The sequence below is a fragment of the Rhopalosiphum maidis genome, chromosome 2 (assembly GCF_003676215.2).
Source record: "Rhopalosiphum maidis isolate BTI-1 chromosome 2, ASM367621v3, whole genome shotgun sequence".
Classification (NCBI taxonomy): domain Eukaryota; kingdom Metazoa; phylum Arthropoda; class Insecta; order Hemiptera; family Aphididae; genus Rhopalosiphum; species Rhopalosiphum maidis.
Window position 1 is genome coordinate 91218173 of NC_040878.1, and position 27418 is coordinate 91245590.

The 27418-nt window shown below is 27.8% G+C and overlaps 4 protein-coding genes across 10 annotated transcripts; 3 read left to right on the forward strand and 1 right to left on the reverse strand.

Moving 5' to 3' along the window:
* The first annotated feature begins 19 nt into the window (after nucleotides 1–19).
* Nucleotides 20–4010, forward strand: LOC113555175 (splicing factor 3A subunit 1). The gene is made up of 14 exons (XM_026959534.1): nucleotides 20–111; nucleotides 262–348; nucleotides 726–890; nucleotides 970–1138; nucleotides 1198–1511; nucleotides 1573–1868; nucleotides 1936–2080; nucleotides 2138–2320; nucleotides 2388–2512; nucleotides 2576–2885; nucleotides 3198–3301; nucleotides 3380–3487; nucleotides 3549–3722; nucleotides 3802–4010. Exons 2-14 carry the CDS (start codon nucleotides 285–287, stop codon nucleotides 3901–3903), a joined length of 2259 nt encoding a protein of 752 aa, XP_026815335.1. The 5' UTR covers nucleotides 20–111; nucleotides 262–284; the 3' UTR covers nucleotides 3904–4010.
* On the reverse strand, nucleotides 3954–21338 carry LOC113555176 (xylulose kinase). Of its 2 annotated transcripts, none has more exons than XM_026959535.1 (11): nucleotides 21135–21338; nucleotides 13610–13855; nucleotides 8821–9060; nucleotides 6968–7147; nucleotides 6623–6724; nucleotides 6421–6552; nucleotides 4974–5272; nucleotides 4610–4899; nucleotides 4397–4494; nucleotides 4181–4336; nucleotides 3954–4121 (listed from the first exon to the last, which is right to left on the reverse strand). In XM_026959535.1, exons 2-11 carry the CDS (start codon nucleotides 13727–13729, stop codon nucleotides 4053–4055), a joined length of 1686 nt encoding a protein of 561 aa, XP_026815336.1. In that variant the 5' UTR covers nucleotides 13730–13855; nucleotides 21135–21338; the 3' UTR covers nucleotides 3954–4052. The 2 variants fall into 2 exon arrangements, with proteins under 2 accessions (XP_026815336.1, XP_026815337.1); XM_026959536.1 differs by lacking the exon at nucleotides 21135–21338 and adding an exon at nucleotides 14375–14393.
* Nucleotides 10553–11368, forward strand: LOC113555179. The gene has a single exon (XM_026959543.1). It carries the CDS (start codon nucleotides 10822–10824, stop codon nucleotides 11137–11139), a length of 318 nt encoding a protein of 105 aa, XP_026815344.1. The 5' UTR covers nucleotides 10553–10821; the 3' UTR covers nucleotides 11140–11368.
* LOC113555177 (germinal-center associated nuclear protein-like) lies at nucleotides 21173–26643 on the forward strand. 6 transcript variants are annotated; one of them, XM_026959541.1, is made up of 8 exons: nucleotides 21173–21287; nucleotides 22277–22408; nucleotides 22762–22917; nucleotides 22984–23145; nucleotides 23231–23437; nucleotides 25641–25778; nucleotides 25844–26033; nucleotides 26511–26643. In XM_026959541.1, exons 2-8 carry the CDS (start codon nucleotides 22350–22352, stop codon nucleotides 26571–26573), a joined length of 975 nt encoding a protein of 324 aa, XP_026815342.1. In that variant the 5' UTR covers nucleotides 21173–21287; nucleotides 22277–22349; the 3' UTR covers nucleotides 26574–26643. The 6 variants fall into 6 exon arrangements, with proteins under 6 accessions (XP_026815342.1, XP_026815343.1, XP_026815340.1 ...); XM_026959542.1 differs by lacking the exon at nucleotides 21173–21287 and adding an exon at nucleotides 21432–21450; XM_026959539.1 differs by lacking the exon at nucleotides 21173–21287 and adding an exon at nucleotides 21643–22215.
* The last annotated feature ends 775 nt before the right edge of the window (nucleotides 26644–27418 follow it).

Here is a 27418-nt window from a genome sequence, read left to right on the forward strand (position 1 = left end):
AATTAATACACTGTACAGTTGTATACACTATACTTTAGTTTTTTTTTTTTATATTGTAATAATTAATATTCATCATTATTCAGTATTTAGACATTCTGTAGCTAGTAACTAGTAAGTATTCTTAATGTTTTTGTTACTTTTATTAAATATGAATAGAAATTTTTTGTTCTTCTACCTTTAGTATAATGTAACTTATATAACAAACATATAAGTGAATTTTTTAAATACATTATTATTATTTTAAAAAGAAATTTTTCATAGATTTCAATAAATTGATTTTCAAGATGCCTGAAGGTGTTGAAGAAGTTCCTACCATCGGCATTATTTATCCACCGCCAGAAGTAAGGAGTATCCTTTATTTGATGACATTGATTATATTAATTTTATTTTGAATTTATTTTTTGTTTTACTACTATCCTACTGTATTGTACCGAATATACTAGATTACACTATTAATAACATATAATACATATTTTAGATGTATGGATATCGAATAGTAATAGTTTACTTAGTTTATAATAAAAGTTCTTATTGCTTAATTGTTCTGAAAAAACATGGTAAACACTCGTTTGGACAGAGAATCCAATATGATGGAATCAAGAAAGCATGAGAACTATTCTGAGACCAAATTGTATTACCGATTTTAGAGATGTTATTACTAGACTTTAATTTAAAGATTATGTTTGTAATTCATTGAATGATTTCTTAATTACCTCTTAATCAAGATATTGTCGATAAAACTGCCAGTTTTGTAGCTAGAAATGGACCAGAATTTGAATCACGTATTCGTCAAAATGAATTGGGCAATCCCAAATTCAATTTCCTTACCCAAGGCGATCCTTACCATGCGTACTATGTACACAAAGTCAAAGACCTCAGAGAAAAAGCTGGTGAGTATTAATTTTTTTTAATTATGTTATGTATTACATAAGCTACTTACTTGTATACCTACTTCTTATTTTACTTTAGCACAAGAGCCGACCTTACCACCCAAAGAAACAAAAAGCATGTCAACCGCTACCCAACTCAAACAACAAGAGCTCCTGAAACAAGTTCAGGAATCAATATTTGTACCAAAAGATCCACCAAAAGAATTTGAATTCATTGCTGATCCTCCATCAATATCAGCTCTGGACTTGTATGGATTTATAATAAACTTTGCTAATAAACATTAACCAATACATTTTGAAATTTCAGAGATATAGTAAAGCTTACAGCATTATTTGTTGCTCGTAATGGCAGACAGTTTTTAACCAATCTAATGGCAAGGGAACAACGTAACTTTCAGTTTGACTTTTTACGCCCACAACATTCACTATTTCAATATTTTACAAAGCTTCTTGAACAGTACACTAAAGTGCTGATGCCTCCTAAAGATCTTATGAAGTGTTTAAAAGAAGAAAGTTATGATAGACAACAAATTTTAGATGATGTCAAATATCGTTCTGAATGGCAAAAACACCAAGATGCTTTACGTAGAAAAGAAGAACAACTTATAGAAAAAGAAAGATGTAAGTTCTATTAAGATGTTACAGCATTTTACAATCTCATAATATACATTCCTTTTTTTAGTGGCTTATGCTCAGATTGATTGGCATGATTTTGTTGTTGTTGAAACTGTTGACTTTCAATATGGTGAAATTGGAAATTTTCCACCCCCAACTACTCCTGATCAAGTTGGTGTGCGTACATTAATGCAAGAACGTGTAGATAATGGAGAAGAAACTGTTGAAATGAGTGATGCAGAAGACGACATGCAAGTAGACAGTGATGATGAAATTGAAAAACGAGTTAATGGTAGGATGTATGCTCCAGAAAGTGAACTAAGAGTTCCAGGTGAAGAAAAGTCCAGTAGAGATAACAACCAAGTAATAATATTTTAAATTTATTTATGTATTAAATCAATTTTGATACTATTTAATTTAAATAAAAAAGGTTCAAGATATGGATGAGTCGTCTAGTGATGATGACAGTGATTTACCACCAGGTGTTTCAAGATCTGATAGTCGTTCAAACCAAATGGTTCAACCGGCTGTTCCTGAAAAAGTTATTGTGAAAAAGGGATACAATCCCAAACAAAGTAAGATTTAATTTATCTATCACATAACATGTTTATTATTTGGATTCATATTTACAGTTGTACGAGCACCAGTTAAAGCACCTCCTGAAGAATATTTAATATCTCCAATTACTGGTGAAAAGATACCTGCAAGTAAAGTTCAAGAACATATGAGAATTGGATTATTAGATCCTCGTTGGGTAGAACAACGAGATAAACATATTAGTGATAAGATGAACCAGGAATCAGTGTATGCTCCAGGTAACTGGACACTTGACAAAAAAATAGTATTTAATTTGTTTTTTAAATTATTATTTTATCTATCTAGGAGCTGCTATTGAGGCTAGTTTAAAACAGTTGGCAGAACGTCGTACTGATATATTTGGTGTTGGTGTCGAAGAAACTGCCATTGGTAAAAAAATTGGAGAAGAAGAAAGTAGAAAAGATGATAAAGTAATAAATTTAGAAACACAATATGTCCTATGTGAAAATTAATTAATATTTACATTTTTATAGGCTACATGGGATGGGCACACCTCTAGTGTGGAAGCTGCAACTCGTGCAGCACGAGCTAATATCACCCTAGAAGACCAAATTCACCAAATACATAAAGTAAAAGGTCTAATTCATGATGATGAAAAAGAAAAAATTGGTCCAAAACCAGTATCGGGTACAGTAACTATTTCTCATCCGCCTACTTCTCAAGCTGTTTCTGTACAAATGTCAATGGCTAATAATATGCAAAACGCTATGATGCAACCCCATGCTCCTAATATGATGCAATCACAACCTATGATGATTGTTCAGCAACAACAACAAATGATGGGTGAGTTAAGAAAATGTATTTGACTAAAGATTGACTTTATAATCATAGCATAATCTATTAATGTATTCAATTTGTGGCACAAGTTTTTCATTGTTTTATGCCTCAAGTTAGGTAACTGCAACACTATATTTACCTTATAATAAATGTTTAGTTCTTTTATGTATTTTAAGTTTGTCATGTTTTGTAAGAACCAAAGTTTTGACAAAAAAAATATTTTTATAATATACAAAATGTATAAATACTATTTTATCTTCCTTAATTACTTATTGATATCACAGAATAACTGTGTTGATATTAACAATATGTTTTCAGTTCCACAACCTCAAGCTTATCAAGTAATGCAGCCCCAAATGCCACCAAATCCATTTTTGGGAGCTGCTAGAGGAATGATGCAACCTCCCTTACCACAGGGTCCAGTATGTATACATTAATAATTTACTATTAAATAATTTAAAAATATTCTGTTAATTATTAAACATACACTTTTAAATTAGCCTGGAATGAAACATGTAATGGAAGTTGCTGAGGATGAACCACTTATGAAAAAACAAAAGACTGAAGATTCCTTAGAACCTGAAATACAGTTCATGATGAAGTTTAATGTAAATAATTCAAATTACTTTTTTAAAAACAGATCATCCATTAATTAATTATACATTTTAGGGTCCTGTTATGTTTAATGTTGGAACACCTGTACTAACGGACAAACCGGAATGGGCTCTCAATGGACAGATATTAAATATTACATTACCATTACAAGAGACAGTATCTGTGATTAAGACAAAAATTCACGAGTTAACAGGAATGCCACCTGGCAAACAAAAATTACAATGTGATGTATGCATTTCAATTTTAACTATTATATGATATGCAAAAGTAATTAATTAAATTGTTTTTAATATTAATCTTTTTCTAGGGATTGTTCTTCAAAGATTCTAATACATTAGCTTATTATAACATAGGCCCTGGTTCAACTATTCATTTGCAATTGAAAGAACGTGGTGGTCGTAAAAAGTAATTGTAAAGAAATAAATAATTTTATTTACTATTGTAATATTTGACAACATATAATTAAATGTATTAGTTGTTAATTGAATAAAATAAACATGTATTAAGTATCAACAACGTGATAGTGTAAAACCAGTTCTGTTTATATGTGTTAGGTATTTATTTTCTAATTGCAGATAGCACCTCTTTAATAATATAATTGTACCGCTTGACCATTGGAGTGTAAATCTAAAAAGGGCAACAATAAATTAGTATTGTTTTTGTATGAATATGAATTTTTGACTTACTTCATTAGCATCTTTATGAGGAGAGCAAGCTAACTTAGGAGGAGGAACAGTGGTTACCACCGATTGAAATGAATCGATGAAGTCACTATTCTTACTTTGAACAAGTCCGCGTTTAGCTTGATATGCAGCACCTAGGACTGCAGAATTAGCAGCTTCCTAAAATTACCTCAAGTGTATAGAAATGTCCGATAAAAGGAAGAAAATACTTGTACTGACTTGAATATAAACTGGTGCGTTAAAAACGTCAGATAAAATTTGCAGCATTGTATTGTTGTTTGAAGCGCCTCCCGTAGCTATGATCCTCGTCTTGGCATCTGGTTATTTTTTTTTTAATAATTATTAATGTACCAAATTGTTTACTTTTGTCACTTGTACTTATTATATATTAAAATATTATCGTAATATTTAGTATATTAATATGCGACGAACCTATGATGTATCCTAACTGTTCGGCATGCGCCCTTTTAGCTATGAACTGTCCCTCGACCAACGCTTTGACTTCAATTTCCCGGCTGGGGAACCTGTCTACGAGTCCGTCGTTTTTGTCGAAACGGTAGTCGCCTTGTATCCATGGTATGATCTCTTGTTCGTCATAGTACAGGCCCAGGTATCCGAAATTTCCTCTCGGCGTTCTCTCCAACAATGTATTGAAGTGGTCCCACGACTCGTTGGCGTAGTGATTTCGCAGTCTTTCGCGGGTCAACGAGCCGTTTTTGAAACTTAAAAACAACTCAAAATTATGATTGACTCTTTATGTAAATCTATATCTATTTAATGCAGAGCATATAATTACCACAAGAGTACCATGTACGCGTCTCGGTTAATCGGGCTGACCAGGACGTGTCCCTCTTCCAGACATCTAGGCTCGTCGAGCGATAGGAACAGAGTATCGCTGGTCCCGAGACTTATAGCGATGTCGTTATCGCATAAGCACAGGCCGGCTAACGACGCTGGATTGTCGCCAGTGAATGACACCACCCGGCACTCGGGATTGAAACCAAACCTTTCTGCGTAATAATTGCTAATTGGCCCCAAATCGGTACCCGGCGGCACGGTCCGTCCCAGCTTCAAGTCCAGCCCTGGTGCGCACGCCTAAATTCCGAACACTACTATAGATATACAATATACTCATAGCCTATAGGCAAAACTACGGGTTAGGCGTCTGGCCATGGCCTGACCTAATACTGACTAAAAATGTGTATATATTATATATTTTAATAATTATTTAGGCATTATAAATAATATATTTAAACATGAAAACGTATACATTTGTATGTTTTATATAATATAGTATAAAGGTACAAATAAAAATTTTAATATAATACAATAAAGTAATTTTTTTTTAAATGCCTAATAAGTAAAAGCATATTTATTTATATAAATTAAAAACTATTTTTCGCATCTAAAATTTGTGGAATTTTCCGTTTAAATTTACTTGGGATAATATAAAACTACCGTTTCTTCTTATCGATAGTTATAATCAATTAATTAATTTTATCGCTTGTTTATTCATATTATAATTTCATTGAAAAATTCAATATTTTCGGTATTTTTTATTTTATATTCGACACGTGATATAGGACAAGCAGTATGTCAAAATTTAAATGAAAACAATTAGAAATAATTTTAAAACTACCTGTAGAAATATAATTTTTCGTTAAAAAATGTATACATCGTCTATTATTATAAATGTATTAATTATTATAATTTTTTATTTATTATTAAAAATTTAAATTGTTAGTATTTAAAGTTTTTTTGCGCGGAGTGAAGTGGTACGGGGTTACCCCGCAAAATGTTTCTCCACTACTCCGATTATCTAAACTTTAAATACATAATTAAAACTCATAAACTACTCGTCCTAAATTCGATTTTTATGTATCAAAATGCTCAGAAAATTATTCTGCTTTGGAATATAACATTAAAATTCATTCAAAAAAGTAAAAAACTTAAAAAATATAAATTTTTGATAAAAACGTTGATTTTTTTAACAACTTGAAACTATGTAAAAAAAATTTTTCAAAAAACATGAATACTTTTTGAAATATGAGTGTTTTATGATAAAAGAATCACTCTGTGTGTATATATATTAAACAAAATTACTATATAAAGTTGTTAATAGAAGTTTTTTTTTATATTTTTCATTTGGCCTGTCCTAATAAAAGTGTCTAGTTTCGCCTATGAATATACTGCTATGTCTTATATGTGATGTGATAAATTACAATATTGTCAAAATTATTTACTTCCAAGCACTCAGTCGACCACTCCTTGGTCTTGATATCCAACAAATTCATTCCGGAACCATCGGACCAATCGATTGGGGCGTATGCGCCGAGAAATAACGAACAGCCGAAACTGCTCACCAGCGATATCCTCTAGAATATTATAAAACATAATAATAAATTAATTTGGTAGGGCGATTGGACGACTGAAAAAAAGTCCGACTTCAGTGTTGTGATAGGCTCCTGGTTTGTTTTCGGCCATTTTGGCGATTTGCGGTCCGGAAAACCTCTCGTACGCCTTCGATCCGGTGATGTCAGCCAATTGCTATACACGGAATGAAGGGTATGTATAAGTAAACAATATACCTACTTAATTCGTTTTCCAGATATTTATAACTGTTTATCAACATCTTTGTAAAATATAGACAATAGTTACAAAATAAGTGTTTACTATCGTACCTTGTACACATACAATTAACAATAATTTGATTTTACTGATTTTGGAATAAGATATAATATACCTAATATACAAGTTATATTGCTATAATGATATAAAAATAAATCCAACCTGAGGTCCGCCGACAGTATCCTCGAGGTGTTTACATTGTTTCGTGGTGCTAGAATCCATCCACACTGGTGAGTTGACTACGGAAAAACAAGACGCTAATTGCATGTGTAAAAATCCGGTTGGGTTTAGAGTTTGTAGCGTTTTTTCAGCACCGTTCGTCCAATAAACCGTGCCATGTTGCTGCAGACAGTATGTCAGAATGTAAATTGTATAAAAATAATAACCAATTTTACCCATTCGTCCAATTTAATTTGATCCACAAAACAATTAAATTAAATAGAAAAGTGGTAGTTAAAAAAATCGAAATCTTATCGCTATTTTTTTTTCTTATATTTGATCCGTTAGAAAAATGGGTTGATAGCTAGTCTCCACTCAGAGTCGTTTTTAATATAGATACAATGATATATTATTGAATTCAAATTAACACATCTAAAATGGCCAAAACAGTGATCCACTTAAAACCGTATGTACAGACTACACACTAGTAGGTACAGTAGTGCTATACCCACTTATTGCCTATCTTTTTTCAATCTTTTTTTTATCAATTCTGTTCACTATTAATATATTATTTTAATAAAAAGTACTTTTACGATATGTGTAAAAACAAGTAGCTACCAATCTCATGTTTAACATAGTTTATAGAACACATGCCGTTTACCAGTATATCATATATCTATAACTTATTATTTTATAATAATATGACTAATATGAGTTAAATATTAAAAAAAATATAGATTTGTTTAGTAATAACTAATATCATTCATTGAAAATTCGGACGGTGACTACCTATGTATTAAAACATACATTCCATACACATATAACATAATTGTATTATACATTAGAAGTTTAGAATTTTTTTTAAATTCTTGTAGACCACGTGTTTATAATAAAATAAAGTATTTCGATTGTGGGATTATCGCATTATCGATTACCTATATATAAATACACAAGCCATTACAGGGCCGTAACTGGGGGGAGGGTCGTCCACCCGCCACAATTTTTTTTTAGTTATGAGTTATGACCTGGCCCAGGGTGGTCCAACTCGCAGCCTCACGAAGCCTATTTTGGCCTCTCACAACAATAAAATTAATTATTTTTTTTATTAATTAAAAATTAAAATCACAATAGTATTATAATAAAATTGTAATATAATAAAATATATTATAAAACTAGCTGTCCCCGTGCACTTTGTCGCCCGTTTGGGCGACTATCATTTGTACCGTTTGGGTGAGTGAAATTATTTTTACTTATATGCGAGGTAAAAACAGTTGAATAGTCCTCGCACAAACGGTATTTTTAGTTGAATAAACGTATGTATATATGTGTTAAAGTTGAAATTAGGATTCAAAATTCAACTCATCCCCGCCAATATATTCATATATATAAATTACTTATTCAGTACCTTATTTAGATACTTTATTTAGTATCCTATAGTAACCAAAAATCTTTAATGATAAATATGTCTGTTTTTTTTTAATAAAACTTGAAATTTTATTCAGAGGTTCCTTAAGCAATGTAGGGGTAATAATTAATTTTATCGGGCTGATTTGTGAATCTAAACCATCCAGGACGTCACACAAACGAATACAAAAAAATTCATTCAAATCGGTCCAGCCGTTAAGGAGGAATTCAGTGACATACACACGTGTCACGTACTGTAGATTTATATATATATAAGATAGAATATGAATAGGAAATCAATAATCATATAATTTATTTTTCCTGGTGGCCCCCGATGTTTTTATGAAAATATAAATTTGCCCGCCAACTTTATAAAAGATTGAACCACCCTGACCTGGCTTATAAACACATTATTTTTTTAAGCATTCAGAAAAAAGAGAAAAAACCTTTACCTGCCCGGAACCAGAAACCGCGGCAACGGTACTCAAATCGGCACCGCATACTTGCAACCGGTCCAATAATACGTCCAAGGCTTTGACCCACATAATCGTTGGCGCTGTCACCTCACGGTGCTGTCTGTCTTTGCCCTTAATCACACCACCATGAGTCCGGAACTCCTGGAGCTCTGTGTCGAAATGTACTGTGGCCTCGAAGATCTTGTGAAGTTCATCGTCAACGATAACTCCTTTCAACTGCATTAAATGTTTTAATTTTTGATATAATCTGATTTTCAGGCGGTATTTATAGGTTATATATGTACCTTACAATATATTTAATATTTATCTACATCAGCAGTCAACAGTTTTTGAGTATAATAAAACACGACTACAGCAGTAACGTACTAGCGTAAGTTAGAAAAGAAGTTACTAGATTAGCCAGGATGACAATCTAGTCGAATATTTTATTTCTTTAAATTTAAAATTATTTATTTTAACTGTCAACTGAAATTACGAAGTACATAGTACTTACATACATTGTACACCATTAGCGTCATTACCATGCAATTAATGAACTAGGTATTAAATTATTCAAGTATTACATGTATATATATATATATTGCCAATTAGAAGATAGTAACAACTATAATAATTAATAACTGAGTTTATTATTATTGTAATAATTATTAGCACAACTGGAGATAAAAAAATAAAATATACTGATTAATACTAAATATATTTATTAATTAACTATAAAGAACCGTTTTTCAAATACGTAGTAAAAAATGTGATGTGTAAACTGGCCGTACTGGTTTGCTACTATTTAAAATTTTAAACTATTTAACTATAGGATTATAGCCTAAAGGTAATATCACTCATTCATCATTTTAATTTATAAATATTGTGTTATATATTTGTGTCTATAAAAACATACAGATATTTCAATTTTTAAATCATTTAATATTTATTTTTTCTTTCAATTTATGAACATTTTAGATTATTAGGTTAAGTAATGTTGTTATGAACGATAAACCGGGCCCCTTGTGATGCTTATACTATTATTAATTAATTATTATTAATATTATTGTTGTTTATTTCTTCAAAAAATAATATGTATATAATATTATTTATATACATAAAACATAAAACATAATACATATTTGTGTTAGAAGTGCTAGTAAAGCAAATTTCGACATGCGTTAAGTTGCTCCTCACCCTACTTTGCCCTATAGACTTCAAATCTTCGCCAATATTTTGGAACTTATTTGAAACTATTTGGAACCAAGTTTTCCGATTTTGGAACTTCACACTTTTCCCGGAAGAAAAGTTTTTCGATTGGAGAGGCCAATTTCACGCACGTATTTCGACCACTATAATTTTCACGGACACTTCCCCGTCTGATATCTTTCCCCGCTAATGTTATATTTATATTAACTTGTAAGGTTAGGTTAAAAAATATAAAAATGTTAATTTATATATTATGTAAATAGTATATATTATATATGTTGAATTTAAAAAAAATGTTAATGTATATATCATATAAATATAACATACATATTAATATTTATAATATATAATGAATTAAAAATATAGGTATATAAAAATGTTAATCATATTGTAAAAATGTATGAAATCAACTGTAAATTTTTTACAACCTCACAATTTACTTCCGAATGACAGTGAAATACCAAATTGTAAAAAATGTGATTCCGAAACAAAAATTGTGATCAGAAAAAAACGACTGGCTTCTGGTGAACAACGTGAGTACCAAAGTTTAAGATGCCAAACATTCCAGTCTCTGCGTCAAGACAATATATTTTTTTCTTACACGGATTTGAATAATAAATGTAATTCTAAATTGTCGCTTGGACAAATTTTAGAGTTAGTTTTTTACTGGTCAGAAGACATGAGTATTGTATACTTTGTCAGCTTACTGGACGTTCTAATAAGATAGTAGTAGACTGGTACAATTTATGCCGCGATGTGTGTTATACTATTTATGAAAATCGGAAACCTATGGGTGGATCTAATGAATGTGTTCAAATTGACGACTCATTACTACGAGGGAAAAGGAAATATAATAGAGGCAGGATTCTACTGGGTGATCATAGAGGTGCAAATTTGACGGACGACGATAGTTCTGATTCTGATTCTGAAAATATTCCTCCTAATAACAGGAATAGAAATTATTGCAAACGAGTAGAAAGACCTTGGGTTTTTGGAATGTGTTGGCGGCATGATGGTTTTCTTGAAAAACGTTTTTTTGTTGTTGAACGTCGAGATAGAGCTACACTTATTCCAATAATTGAAAAAGAAATACTTCCAGGAACATAAATAATATCAGATAAATGCAAATTATATAAAATTTTACAAAATACATGTTATAATCACTTGACTGTAAACCATTCTAAAAACTTTGTCGACCCGCTAACAACAGCCAACACCCAGACAATAGAATGCGTTTGGTCACATCTGAAAATGAAAATACTTCGAAAAATGCATGGCACTACATCGGAACTTTTACCTCGTCATCTGATTGAAGCATGGTGGAGATCAGTTAATCCTAAACATACTTTTTTAAAATTTTTAAATGATACTAAAAACGTTTACTGTAATTGAAATTATTATTATATTTAGCTAATTATTTTTTATTTTTATATTTGACGAATATTTGTATGATATGACGTACTCGTAATAAAAAATATAATGTGTTTTTATACTATTAAAATGTAGATCACTCGTTCTGAATTCGCAGATCACCCCTTCGCGTAGACCACCTGCTACACGAATGCCTACTAAAGCATTTACAGTTTATACATCTTAAATCTGAATTAAATAAAAAATAATATCAATTTTTCACCTAAAATAATATCTATTTGCAGATTTTTAAAAATCAATTCACTCATTTTTATTAATCGTATGGCCATCAGTTGAATAAAAGGATGTAGATTTCATTTAGGTCAAAGTTGATGGAGAAAAATTCAAACGGTTGGTTCGAGTCAAGAATACAAAAAATAAGTTAGGTTTTCCACTCAAGTTTTTACTAGATTTTTAAAGTTTATATTTATAAATGTTTGGTTATTTTTATTTTAATTATTATATTACACTCCTATAATTTAAACTTACATATTTTCATTTTACTTACTTCTAATTGCATAAAAACGTCAAAAATCAAAAAATCAATATTTTTAATCTACCGATAATCATAATTTGTTATTGGGCAGTATTAAGTCTGTATAAAATAGGAGAAAAATAATGTTTTTAGTGTTTTTACATTGGGGCCCATTCTCTCCATCACAACCTCCCTCAACGCTCCCTTCAAAATTATCACCTCCCGGAGAGACCGAATTGCCCCAAGGGGGCAATACCGCCCCCGTTAAGAACCACCGTGTTATACTAAGACTAAGTCACACATACGAGTATGACGTCCTGCACTATTAAAATGATAACAGTTTTATGACGTACTAATGAGGAAAGTAACCCATTGCAGCAACCGAACTTTTAGGACATGATCAAGTTCTGTCGGTTAATGACTTAAAATCAACCAATTTCTAAACTTACTACTCCCCTCAATAGAAAAAAAATAGGTCAATACACTACACTAATCCGATTATAGTTATGTTTTTAAGAGTGGACGTGCAATGGTAGTATTTCGAAAATGAAATTTTTAAGTGAAGAAAGCTTTGTTTTTTTAAATCAATTTGGCAATGATAAATTTTCTCAAAAATGTTTAAAAAAAATTAATGCTGTTTACTTTTACATTAGATGACATTTCAATAATTAGTATTTAATTATTCAAATTTCAAAGTATCTATAAATTTATAACTAGCATTGTGAAGGTCAAATAGGTCAATAATATATTGATATTATTATTAAATTTTTTTTATCTAAATTAATATACATTAAGCCATTTAGGTTATTACGAACTTAATTGTAAAATAACCAATAGGGTTATTGTATAATATAATAATATGTACGTCAACAGGTTAGGTTAGGTAATTAATACTTGTATTAGTTGTATATGTATAAAAATATGTAGGTAAGTAATAAGTATATCATGATTTTTTAATTAGAAATAAATAAATAACCTTGTCAAAAATCTTTAAATATATATGTATAATATTATTATGTATAACAATAACAATATACTGTACGTAAAATTTATTTTATAATTATTGATAAAATACAGTTTATAGTTTATATATACATTTTTAACAATATTATAAATTATAATATTTTGTAACTTGAAATTCTTATTAAAAAAAATTTAATAATATATCGTTATGAGATATACCTATAAGGCTATAAACTTGAATACCTGATCTCTTATTATATGTATCATGTATGACTAGAATAAAATCCTATCGAAATAGATAATACCAATAATACCATGATGTCAAATGGCATATTTTATACAATTAATTTACCTACGCACATTTTGTAGAAAATTAAGATGAAGAATGGAAAGAACAAATGGACGGTGTAACTGCGATATCCTAAGAACGTTTCCGGTGAACCGCTTATATGTCCGCCTGCAGATAATACATATTGTAGCCGCACCCAATGACGTCAAATTGATTCAAGCAAAAAATTGTAATTTATAATGACTAAAAATTAGTCAATGCCATAAAAAAAATGAGGAAGTTGAGACCTACCTATGTATGCCCACTTAAACACCCACCTATGCTCTGATCACATGATATTTTAAATCAGTTTGTTGACCACAGAATTATTTATAGACGATATCATAAATAAAATAGGTATATCATAATTTTAAAATGTTATATATATAGAAGTATAATACCTGTTGCGTGCTGAAGTCTAATCCCAAGTACGTGATGGGCATCATAACGTCGGTCGGCGTCGGGATCGCGTCTCGGTAGTAACGGCAAAGTCGGCCGTCTGTCGACAGTTCGCTCGTCATCGCCGTCGCCACCTCTTCCTCCTCCGATAAGTGACGACGACAACCAACTCAGTAACAAGACGGTAAAGGCCGTGGCAGTGTTATCAGTATTATCCCCTCGGTAGATCACACGTTTCGATGGAACGGCTGCCGGAAAACAAACAATATTGTTGTGTATATTATATTAAATTAAATTGTTAAAACTAATTTAACGATTATAAATACTATTACTTATTATATATATTAAGGACTTAACTTATACCATTACGCTTGAAGTTCGATAACTTTGTACCCAACAAACATAAACTAATTGCCTATTATATACACGTTCAACGTAAAATTAACTAATTTCTCATACAAAATATAATTATGATTTTTATATAATAACGCTCGTGTACGATGTATTAGAGTGAATCGAAATCGTTATTGTGACAATTTTATTGTAGTAATGCTGTCATATATTGTATATATAATACACGTGCAATGTAATGATTGTAAGGTATTTCAATATTTCTGTTGCAGTCAAATGATAAACCTACCTCAGTGGCTCAATATTTATAATAAAATATAATATATACACGAGTTGTAACAGCGGTCAGCTAGTACCTTTTTATGTACCTACCTAGCAACTTTTAATTTACTTACCTATATACTGTATTGTATTACCTCATGTATTACTGTAGTCTGTGCATGTTATGTACTAGTATACAGTATAGTCGTAAAATATTCGTGGCCTGCGTTAATGGTTATTAAGTTATGAAAACGACACAATTGTATACTGTAGCATACATCGAGAATCAAGATGCAGGTGAACGATGTACGTTCACCGCGGTGAAGTAGGTGCCATAAAAATTCGTTTGCGTCGGCGTTATTGACGCGTGGAAGCGAAGTCGAGACCAAAAGAGAGAGAATAGTAAACGTTTTTCGGACCGTGACGCGTGCGTCCGATGGCCGTGATTTTCAACGTTCTCGGCTCTCCTCCGATCATCGCCTCTGCAGAGTCACGGTCTGACCACGATGTATCGTTCCAAACCTTAGTCATCATCGTTGTTGTTATTATTATTATTAAATTGGTGGTTATACTATACGCGACACAAAATTATACCACAATCGCCAGTGTCAAAAACAAAAACAAATATATACCTTTAATTTTCACATTAACACTTACATAGAATCTTATAATAATTCACACTACAGTTTTTAAGGAAGTTTGGTAAAAATTGAAGTTTTGTTGTTTTGATAACTAAATCTTCGAAATGGGATCATGTAGGGATCAATATAATCACGCTGCAGACCAAAAATCGGTATGTCTAATAATTCAGCGGTAGATCGAGCCGATCAAGGGGAGGGGGTGCAGTTGTATTTGTCCACAGACAAGGATTTAAGCCTAGGCCAATGAGGCTGGGTCCTTGAGCAGTAAATTTGTACTGAATAAATTTTTTTTTAATTTATTTAAATTAAAAGATCACGTGTATTAAATTGTTTTAGGTATATAATTATATAAATAAATATTAAAAGAAAACTTAATTTAAATGAAATCAATAATAAATGCCCTTATAAAGACAAAGAAGATTTTAAAATCAATGTATTTTATGTAATTGTTAATAAATTTAATGCTGAACTTAAAGCGTAAGAGTTCTTAGAACGAAACGTGTTTGAAATTTTATTTTTCCATCGGAGTTATACTGTACTGATGAAGAAACTATTCATAAAAAAACCGATAGCTCTAGTAGAGCATTATCCTATAATGACACATTGAATAATCGTTTACCAACGAATGACTTTATTTACGTGGTCATCTTTATTCAAAATCTGATGACAAAAATAAAACTCAAAACTATGTGGAATGTTGCACAAAAATATAACTTAATAGATGTATATCCTGCAAATGTTACTAATACTGCGTTACGTATTTTTTTATAAACTTTTGCAACGAACTGTTCGCTGAACGTTTTTTCAGCGTTAAAGAGAATCATATCATATTTATCTTCAACTATAGGTACAGAGAAACGACAGTTTTACACATCAAGTAAAAAAAGCTTTGTAATATTATAATGATAGTATAATTGATAAATTTGCATTTAAAAAAGTTCGCTGTACAAATTTGTAGACTATATGTTAAGTTAAGACTATTTAAAAAATATATGTATATACTATATAGTATATATATATTTATTTTATTCGTGATTTTGTTTGTATACTTAAATTATTTCAATAGTTATACTTCTAATATCATTTAATTATATTTTTCTTATTAATATATTTTCAATATATTAAAGCAAATTATCAATAATTCAAATTGATCTTTTTTCATAGTGTGGGAGAATGGAGTGGCGAGGGAAATTATATTGAAGCCTATAGTGAGTATTGCCTACAAGGTACAGTGTTAGGACCTCTATTTTTTTTATAATCTATTCAAATGGTTTATTTGGCTTAAATTTAAATGCTAAAATAATAAGTTATACTGATGATACCTTAATGTTAGTCAGTGGTGTCTTAAACAATAGTTATAATATATTAGCTACACTTGCCTTAGAAACTATTATTAATAACTGGTTTGTAAATAATTTACTCAAACTCAATATTAAAAAATCAAAGTATATGTTTTTTGAAATAAATAAAAATAAAAGTTTAATATACAATCCATTAGTGTTACACAATTCAAATTGTAATAGGTCCTTAGATTCATGTAAATGTGTAAGCTTGAACATGTTGAATCAATTAAATACCTTGGGGTGATTTTTGATATAAATTTGAGATGGACTTACATATTAATTATGTAGTTAGTACGCTACGAAAATTGTTTTATAAATTTAAATTGTTAAAAGATATCCTCAACAATAAAACCTTGCGTACAGTCTATTTAGCACTTGAACAATATATTATTAGCCATGGCATTGTTGTTTGGGGAAATGCATCAAAGTTTGCTTTAAATCCACTTATTATTACATTAAACTCACTGTTGAGATTTATACTATTTAAATCGTATGATTTTCATGTAGACGATCTTTAAAATACATTTAATGTAAGAAACCTCAATGGCTTATATAAATGAAATATTCTTGATTATATTTTTAATTTAGATTTCAAAAATAATTACCCATCAGACAGCTATCAAACACGTCTTAAACAATCAGTAAATCTGAATACGCCAGTAATCCATAAGGAATTTGGTAGAAAAATGATTATTAATGTCGGTATTCGTTTATGCATTATGCTTAATATATTAATTTAAAATCATATAAAAATAAGTATCATTATAAAAAATATTTAAAACATAAAAACATAACATTGAATCATATTATATAATAAACAAAAACTTGTAATTGTATTTTCTTTCTATTACATTTATCTATATGAAATATGTTTTTTATAAATTGTAATACGTTAATAATAATATAAATATTATATGTATAATGTAAATTATAAATAATAAATTGTAATATATTAGTATTGTACTGAACTTGTTGTACCCACCATAAGCTATGCTTTTGGGACGTCATTAATTGTTTAATTTATTTGTAAGTTATCTTTATGTATGAAAAAAAAATATTATTTTGACAATAAACTATTTATTATCATTATATTAAGCCCAAATACATTTCAAATTGATTTTGAAAATGGTATGTTTGTTTCTATTAGAGAACATTTTGGCTATGACACATCTATGATGCACTTTATTCCACTTTGGTCAAGCAATTTTCAAATAATGATTGACGGATGTTTATATAATAATTTTACTAAATATTTAAAATAACGATAAACTGACTATACAAATAAAATTAATATTTTTTTAACAAAAATGAAACAAAATTCTATTTCATTATGATTTGGCGAAATGATTTGTTTCGGCAAAATGGGATTCGGTGAAATGGGCCTAAATCTTCCTGATAACCCCTGAAGACGGTTAAAACAAACTTAGTGTCATAGCGGATGTATAATATTAATTGCATCAAAATGTTCTATTCACTTGTAAGAAATTAATCGATTGCACCGTATATTAACGTCACTGAAATTTTTAGATATTGATTCGCCGCCTATCAATCCACTGAATATTTGTAAAATATTTTTTTCATAATAAAAAAATGTAAAATTCTTACATTTATGTTAAACACTTTTTACATAGAAGTACATTGGAACTATTAAAAATAAAAAAAATATGACTGTAAAAATATTTTATAAAAAGGTAGGTGGTTATCACCAGCCACAATAAATAGGTAGGTATTGAATTATATTATTTCAACAAATTTTCTATTGTATTTAATTTGTTTTTTTTTTGCCATAATATATGTATAATTCTGTTGTATTATTGTCATTTGTGGTCTTGTGGACGCCAATTTTTGAATCCCTTTGAGTTAAATAAAAAATATATATTTACTATTATGGTACACTGCATGTATCAATTACACAGTTAAAAAAAAAATTATATAATATGATACAATGATACATCGTTTAATGTTTAACAAACATTCAGCGGAATCAACATAAACAAATATCTGACGGAATCGAAATTTCATCACTGGATACCATCCAGTGGATGGCTCCTTCTCTCAAGTCCCTAGTATCTATAATATGTAACAAATATATTTAATTTATCTAATCTTATTTTATTAACCTTTAAACGAATAGCAATCCCCCCCAGGTTATTTTCGGCATAATAGGACATTTCCCACCCCTCCATCGTAAATTTTTTGATGCGGACATTTTCCTCCTATATTAAAAACTAATTAAAACATGTATTATAATTAACATATTTTAAAAATATTACAATATTTTCCCACCCATATTCAAAATGTATTTAAAATAGGTAGAGCACGGATTTGTATGCATTTGCATATTTATTCTGGTTGATCATATGATATGCTAAATGAGCACACACAATTTGTTTCATGACATAACAATTTAAAAAATGAAACTTTTTTAACGCATATTTTGACATTTTCCTATTTTAAGGGCTTATTTTACAATTTTAATAGCATATTTCATATTTTAGTGCATATTTCGATGTTTTTTGTTTTTTTAAACATTTTTTTAAATATATAGTATTACAATATAATAATATAAAATGATTGTCATACAATGCAATTCACATTTAGGTAAGTTAATTTATTTTAGGAAACATTTTTTATATAAATTGATTCCTATTTTTTTCTTATAGATTAAAACTTCCTACAAAAAAAATTAAGAAAAGCAGATAAGTATTTATAGTTGGGTTTGATAATTTTTTTAAATTATAAAAAAAATTTCTTCAATTGTATTGATTAAATGTTTAAAAAATAAATTTTTTTTGCTAATCTTTTTTTATGCATATTTTTATTTTTCGCGTATATTTTAACATTTTAGTGCATATAGTTATGAATATTTAGGGTTTTTTTAGCGCATATTTGGTTGATTTTTAATGCATATAAATCCGCGCTTTAAAAATAAGTATTAAAATAATCACAATATATTATATATATTTTATATATTTATAACCACTATTCAATCAAATGGTTTGGGCGGTTTAGCATTATGACGTTCCTCGCCAATATGTCCTCCTTATTTATGGAATGTACATAATGCTATATATAAAAAAAAACACAGGTATTTGTTCTTTAGAACAGATAATATAAGTGAAGGTTTCAATAACAAATTTAAAAGCTTAATAAGAACTCAACACCCAAATATTTGGATCTTTATTGAAACACTTCAAAGATCAAATTCAGTATTAATTATTAAATTGTTAAGTATCTAAACTCATATGGTTGAATACACAAAAAAAAATATTAATATGAAAAAGGTTTAAAAATATGTGTTTAGGGATAAGTAAAGAATCGGATATTAAAGATTTTTTACGAAATGTTTCATATCTATGTCGCAATTTCTAGTTATTTTTTATTATTTTTATTTTTATTATAAAAATAAAAATAATAACTGCATATATTTTATTATAAATATACTAATTATATAGGTACATATATTGAAATAAAAATATGGAAGGGAATGTCCGTTTCAAAAAATTTACGGGGGGAAATATCTTCTTATCCCTTTAAACATCATTTGTGCTTATTGTAAAAAAAAATATGAACAAATTATACAAATTTTATACTAAAATAAATGTAAGCAAGTTAATCTATTAGTCGGTTTCTGTTGTGGGTGTATTAAATTTGAGTTAATAAATGATATATCAATATCATTGTGTACTATTATACTAAAAACGAGTGGAGCTGGTCTGGTCAGTGGTCAGTCTATATCATCAACTATCACAATAAAATTATATGGTTTTTTGATACATAGCAATTAAGCCATTTATTTTATTGTTAATGCTAATTGACAGGCTAATATAAATTTTTCTTGGATATTATAATATTTAATTATTTTAATAATATTTATTTATACCATATTTTATCAACTTAAATAATTCAAAATGTAATATTGTAATAACATCTTTCTATAATTTGTAAATATCGTAAAACAGTAAAAACAGATTCAATAGTAATACAGATAAAAATCTTAAAATAAATCAAATATGTCATTGCGTATAGTGAAATTCATAATAATATAATATACATTATGCATAAACATTTTAAGCTCCCGTGAATAATGTTTTTGAATTATATAAAAAAAGTTAACATCGTTATTTATCGTATATACAAGTTATTCCGTCTAAATTTGAACTTAAAATGTTTATGAAAAAAATGTGCCTATGCATTTTTAATTATTTTACACTGATGTAGAAGAATAACTTATGTAGGATGTCGTAATAAATTTTCAAGCATTCTGATTCATCAAATATAAATTATAGAAAATAATAATATAAGCATAATTGGTTTATAAATTTATAACGCATTTCGATACAGATCGAAAGCTACAATGTAGAGATCTTAAATTCTCAGATCTGTACCTATGTTTAAAAGTTTAAAATATCAATATTTTGACCTAACCTAACCTATCTTCGAGTAGACTATTGAGTCAATTTTTAATCAATTTTAGGTTATCTTATCAAAATCAAATTATGGGATAAACCCAGTGCATAGTATATACAATTATTAATTCAACCCTTGAGTTCTATAATAATATAATTTATTTACTAAACAGCATACTATAATATGTCTAATGTCCTTCATCCAATATATTCGTATATTCTGTTATTGATTAGATGGACTCTACGTCTCCGCCTCACATCTGATACTAAGACCGTAACTGAAAATAATTTCAAGGGTCCAACATTTTTTTTTAAATTAGATACTGAAAATGTAATAAACAATATTCAATACAAAAATGTTTGTACTTTTAAAAATTCGGGGGGAGGGGTCCGAACCCCTGGACCCTCTCTACAGTTACGGCACTATCTGATATCTCCTGATAATGCAAGACGAGTAATATTACTCTGTCTTTATGAACTTATGGTCGGTATTCGATAAATACATAAATAAAACTACAATACCTGATCGTGTCACCAACATTTCATCCAAATAGTATGTAATTCTTTATAGACATGAATTTATATGATATTCTTGAGTAATTAATAAAATAAGAAATTTCATATATCAACGAAATAGAGTAGCAACTAAGTGAATGAAGTCAAAAACTTTTTTTGGTAAGTATTTTAATTTCAAATAATATTGTGACTGTCCATCACAAATTCTGAATTCACAATTGTATGATAACATTGTCAGATATGGATAAAATCAAATCTGTGATAAAAACAAATAAAGTGTGAGTATTGATAAATGTTATATATACCTAACTTGTTAACAAAGGTAAAATTTTTTTTAGATCATAATATACTATTTTTTAAATTAATTTTGTTGTATACTTGTATAATATAATATTTAAGATACCAAATAACAATAATTAACTGAAAAGTATGGCTATAGATACTATATAGTATTTACTGTCAATAGCCATACTGAAAAGGACAGACTTCTATAATATAATATTATCACAGAATTATTATTAAGTGATAATCATGAAGATAAGAGATATCTCTAACTTCATGGTGATAATCTGGAAAATAGACATGACATAACAAGTAACTTCACGCATGCACCATGCACACATCGAGCACTTAATAAAGAGACCCGTCGCTAATTGTTTTGTGTTTATATCGGCAACAATCTCGATTTAAGCACAGAACAATATGATGTGGGTGATTTCTATGGTGGATACTGGATAGTGGTTATCTTTAATTGTGCCGACAACTTTTTATGTGGATATAAATAATTCGCCGTAGCTCTATCCGTATTATGATCCAATGTAAAATGGTAAAAGCATTAAAACCATGAAGTAAAACATTATTTTCTATAGGAGATAGATATCAATGAATTTATGAATTTAATGTTATATTTATATATGATTTACTGTTTATGACGCTGTAAAAGTGGCAGACGGCAGTCTTTTCGTTTTCGTCTACGCATTGCTGCTGGGAATCATAAATTAGAATAGTTAATTAGGATTTGGATATTGACTATTGGGCTTCGGGCATTTAGCTGATATATTAATTTGGAATCAATCATCACTTGACAGTTGACACTTATTAGTATTTGGTAATTTGTTTAGTGTATAAATGATGTAATATTGTTATAGATAACTTGGTTCCGTGATAATAGTAGTAATTATTAAGTAATGAAATAACAAAACAAATGAAATATATTTTATAATGGCGTTACCAGTGAAAGGTATATGCATGGAAATGTGTCCAAGAGAGGAAAAAACTATGTGAGTAAAATACAATTTACCTTAATTATTAATAATCTTAATATTGATTATTGCCTATAGATTTAATATCCATATGAACATAAATACATAATATAAAAATTTAAATTTGTAGGAGTTAAAAATTAACATTTAATATGTAATATATAATATTATAATTTGGGCTTCAAGACTATTTTGTTACTTTAAGTTAACTTTAACAAAAAAACCACAATATTGCTTGCTTAATATATAATTCAGACTAGATTTTTTTTTAAACATAATAATTTACAACTGCTAATTTACTTTATTGTACTTAGTCGGAACTGTAAAATGTCTTCATTTCTAATGATAATTTTATTATGTTTTTTGTCTAGGAGAAAATCAAAAAAACTTGTACACCAGTTAGAATGTGCCCCATATAAAATGGTTAAATGTTTTAGTCGTTCAGCTGCAGGTAGTTCATTAAACAAACCTCATATTTTAAGGCCGCCATCAGTTTTGAAGAATACCATATCATATCTTTTAAATGAGTAATAGATAATTTTTACTAGAATAATAATAATGATTATTATTTTATTAATCTTAAATGCTTTTAGAATACTCACAATTACTAATATACCATTCAATATTGTTTATGATTTTATTGATGACCGTTTAAATTCTATAAAACAAGATGCCACAATACAAGAAGTGTCTGATCAAGATTGGATGGCTATTTTACCACCAATTATTCGGTTTCATGCATATGCAGCTTATAAGTGAGTCATATATTAATATTATATGATCTTTATTCTTTAAAAACAACTAATGTATTGTTTATCATATTTCCAATTTTGTTTATAGATGTTATGAATATGATGTTAACACATTTGATCCGTTTTTAAATATGAAGCATTTTCATGAAAGCATTTTTAAAATTGTTAAAATATTTTTGCAAGACTTGGACAAAGCAACAGATAAACTTTGTTCAGAAATGGTATCACTTTTGATTGTTGCTAATTTAGGTGATTTTAATGTTCTTCAACAAGCTTTGCCGTTTATCACAAAGAAGTCAGTTTATTAATAATTAAATTATTTAGGATAAAGTTTACTGAGATTTTTACTGATAAAACTGTATATTATTGTCTTATTTTTTTTCTATGTTTATAAGGAAATTAAAAAAATTCTGGAATTAAATATTAGTCATTATGATAATGCCTTAATTGTATTTAATGATACTTATATTCTACGCATAAAATACTCAATAATTAGGTAGGTGCTATGGCTAAATTAAATATTAATTTAAAGACCAGACATAATTTAAACAGTTTTTTTAGGTGTAGAAAATTTTTTTTTTGTATCAATGATGTGATTTAAGATAACATTTTCAAAGCCAGAATTAACTAAAAAAAATTATGTACATAAGGTGTGAAGAGGGTCATTATTCAATTATATATCACTGTACACAAAAAATGATTCTAAGCTAAGATGATTTGTCAGCCTATATAATTAAGTATACCTAATACTTTTAGGTTAGGGCTATAGTTATTAAAGTAATTTTACTTCTAGTAATACTAGAAGTTTGATATAATTTTTACCAAAAATATTGCATTTATTATATTATTTAGTATTAACTATTATAATAATTTATATTTCTACCACATTTTATCAACCTATATCAGTGCCGTAAAAACCGGTCCTTCATAACTCAAAATTAATAACATAATTTTATAAATATCGTTAAAGAGTAAAAAAGTTCCCTATTATACAGTATGTCCCGCGAGGATTTACCCATTGCAAAATCTCCTGAAATAATGGAGATATCATAATTCTGGTTTTTTAATAAGATTGATAGAGACAAGAACTACAAATATTTCATGTTTTGGTAAAAATAGTTTTTTCAAAACTAGAAAAAATATTAAAAATCAGGAAATTGATGAAATTAAAATATTAAAACGTCAATATTTTCAGAAAAAAAAACTACAAATGGCTATCTTCAATTTTTTTTTAAATAATTAAATAAATAAATAACTTTTAACTTTTTTACCAAAACATAAAAATAAATTAAAACATAAAATACTTGTAGTTCTTGTTCCTATGAATCTTATAAAAAAACCAGAATTATGATATCTCCATTATTTCAGGAGATATCGCAAAGGGTAAATCTTCGCGGGACACTATATATAGATTAAAATTGAAAATGTCATTGCATATGAATTGTATTTAAAATTTAAAATTCATAATTATATTACAATATGTATAAGTAAAAGTTATAAGTTCCCGCTTTTATTAAACTTTTAAATCTTAGGTATAATCAGAAAATTTTTATAAATCTCTAACAACAAAATAATTTATAATTTTTGAGATTTTAAATGCTTATTAAAAGATATTTTAACTATGCATTTTTAATAATTCTTAATTTAAAAATGAACCATTTGTTATGAATATTATGTCATTATATTAAATGTAAAAATATTTTTACTCATTTAAAAATTTCCATCAATATATTTATTAAAAAATAAAAATAAAAAATTTTAATTGTCTATAAATAACTCAACAAAATTATTTTGAAAATTTTACAATCTATAAAAATTTATAATTTAAATACATGATACAAATCTCAAGTTTTATAAGTTATTCAATTTTGATATACTTATATAATTAAATAAAGAATTTACTTTGAAAATTAATTTAGTTAAAAATCCTCGTTTAATTTTTGGTTGTTTTTTCCAATAATAAAAAAAAATTACTGGACATTTTCAATTTTGATCTATCTAAAGTACAAACTAGGACCAATTTTCTATCCAACAACCACACTTATGGTTGAGATTTGAAGCATTTTAACTAGTTATTATGTGCACAAAAAAAAAAACACATCAATGAAAAATCAATAGATTAATCTGTCCTTTCAGAATCTAAAAAATCAGAAATTATGAGTGATTATTTTTTATTTTTTATGAAGTTTTAGAGTATGATTCAGTAAAGATTATTGGTTATGATAAAAATTACCATTTTATTTGTCTGATATGCATAATATTTTTCAACCCATACATAATTTTGTTGTATTTTATTTGTAAATATTAACATTAAAATGATTTTCCTACTCCTAGCGTTTAGGAAAAGTTAATATAAATATTACATTAATAATAAATATTATAAATATAATATTTATTTAATATAAATCTATAAACTAAACTTTATCTTAAATTTATATTGGAATAATATATTTTCTGTGATTATAACTATTTGTTTATGAATATGTATTTTTTTTTAGAAGTACTTTGATAAAAATGTCAGTGGTATTATCATTGAATATTATGAATGGTAATTTTGGACAGTTATTTGAAACATACAATACATTTCCAGTGTTGCATCAGTGTGTTATTAGTGTACAATTACCAATGCTTAGAAAGTATTAAATATTTATATATTTACTTTTTCTGTTATTATAATCTAATTTCTTTAAAACACCTTTAGGATCATATTAAAATCAATGTGTGCTGGTTTTAACTGCAAAAATAATTACTTTGCAATTTCAAACTTAACTAAAATGTTGCTACACAATAAACCTCAAGAAACCATTAAAGAGTGTCAACATTACTGTTTAACTGTAATTGATAATAAAGTAGAATTATCTAAGTCATCATTTGATAATGAAGTGGACAAGGTAAAACACATAATAATTATTTTTATAGTTGGTGGCTTTGATTTCTTTGGTATTGGTATTTTTTTTTTTTAAATATATTATATTAGATTAAGTACAAGTTCTTGAATCTTCATGAATTTTTCGATTAAAGTTAATAATGGTTGTATATTTTTTTTAAATAAATAAATCTAATTAATAATACATTTACATGTATACTTAAAAACACAAATTACACATGTAATACCTATTAATGATAGTTTTTGGTAAAGATACATTTATTTTGAAATTTAGCGCATTAAAGGATTTTTTTATTAAAAGAAGTTATATTATTAGTCAGTGATTGATATGTTAGAAAACATTTTTTTTTATAAATATGCACCATAAATCTGTTTTTTCTATAATTTTAATTCTTATTACAAAAATCAAAAAAACGATACAAAGCAGCTAAATTAATAACAATATTAACTGTTTTTTCTTTATTTATATTTTATGTTTTAGTTACATTTGAAAAAGAAGATTCTATTCAATGTTAATGTTTCAACCATAGTTCTTAATATTTAAAAACATGATATTTTAACCGTTTGTAAGTATTATATGATATTTAATGAATTATGTATATTTTATTACTAAAAATGTGTATTTATATGTATTAACTATTTGTAAAAAAAACATAAAACAAAATTTTTTATCATAAAAAATAATTATTTTTTTATTTTTTAGGAAGATAATTATTAATTTATCCCACTGAACATAATTACATTTTCACTACTGAGATTTAATTAAAATACAGACAATTAATAAACTGCTGTACACTAAAAAATGACTAGTGTGAAATGCAGGGGCGGATCTAGACCAAGATAACAGGGGGGACGATTTTTAAAAGGCACACATTAATTTTGTTAAAGTATTTATTTAGGTACATACATAATACATATGTTACTTTCCAGTCTCTTGCAGAACAAAAATAATATTTTTTATAGTAATAGTATTAAAAAAATATATCACTATAATTTTGTTATCCTTGAAGTATAATTACGTCAATAACTAAAATCAGGGACTTAAACTATTTTTTTTGAGAGAGAACGGGGGGGGGCAATCGCTCCAATCGTCCCCTCTGGATCCGTCACTGGTGAAATGATTCAAATAGCATTTTAGTAACATAAATGTTATAAAGTTTTTATGTTAGACTTGTGCTAATAAACCTTTAATGTGCCTCATTTACGAACAATTGTAAATAGGAAAATAAGTAAATTATTTGATCACATAGTTTATACTAAATTACTAAGTCGTAAATTTAAATTAAAAAGAAAACTATTTCGATTTTGTTGCTTTTAAGCTAAGTATGGCTGATAACAAGGGTGGATCCTGCATGTATTTACGGTTGAGGCACTTTATAAAAAAAATTA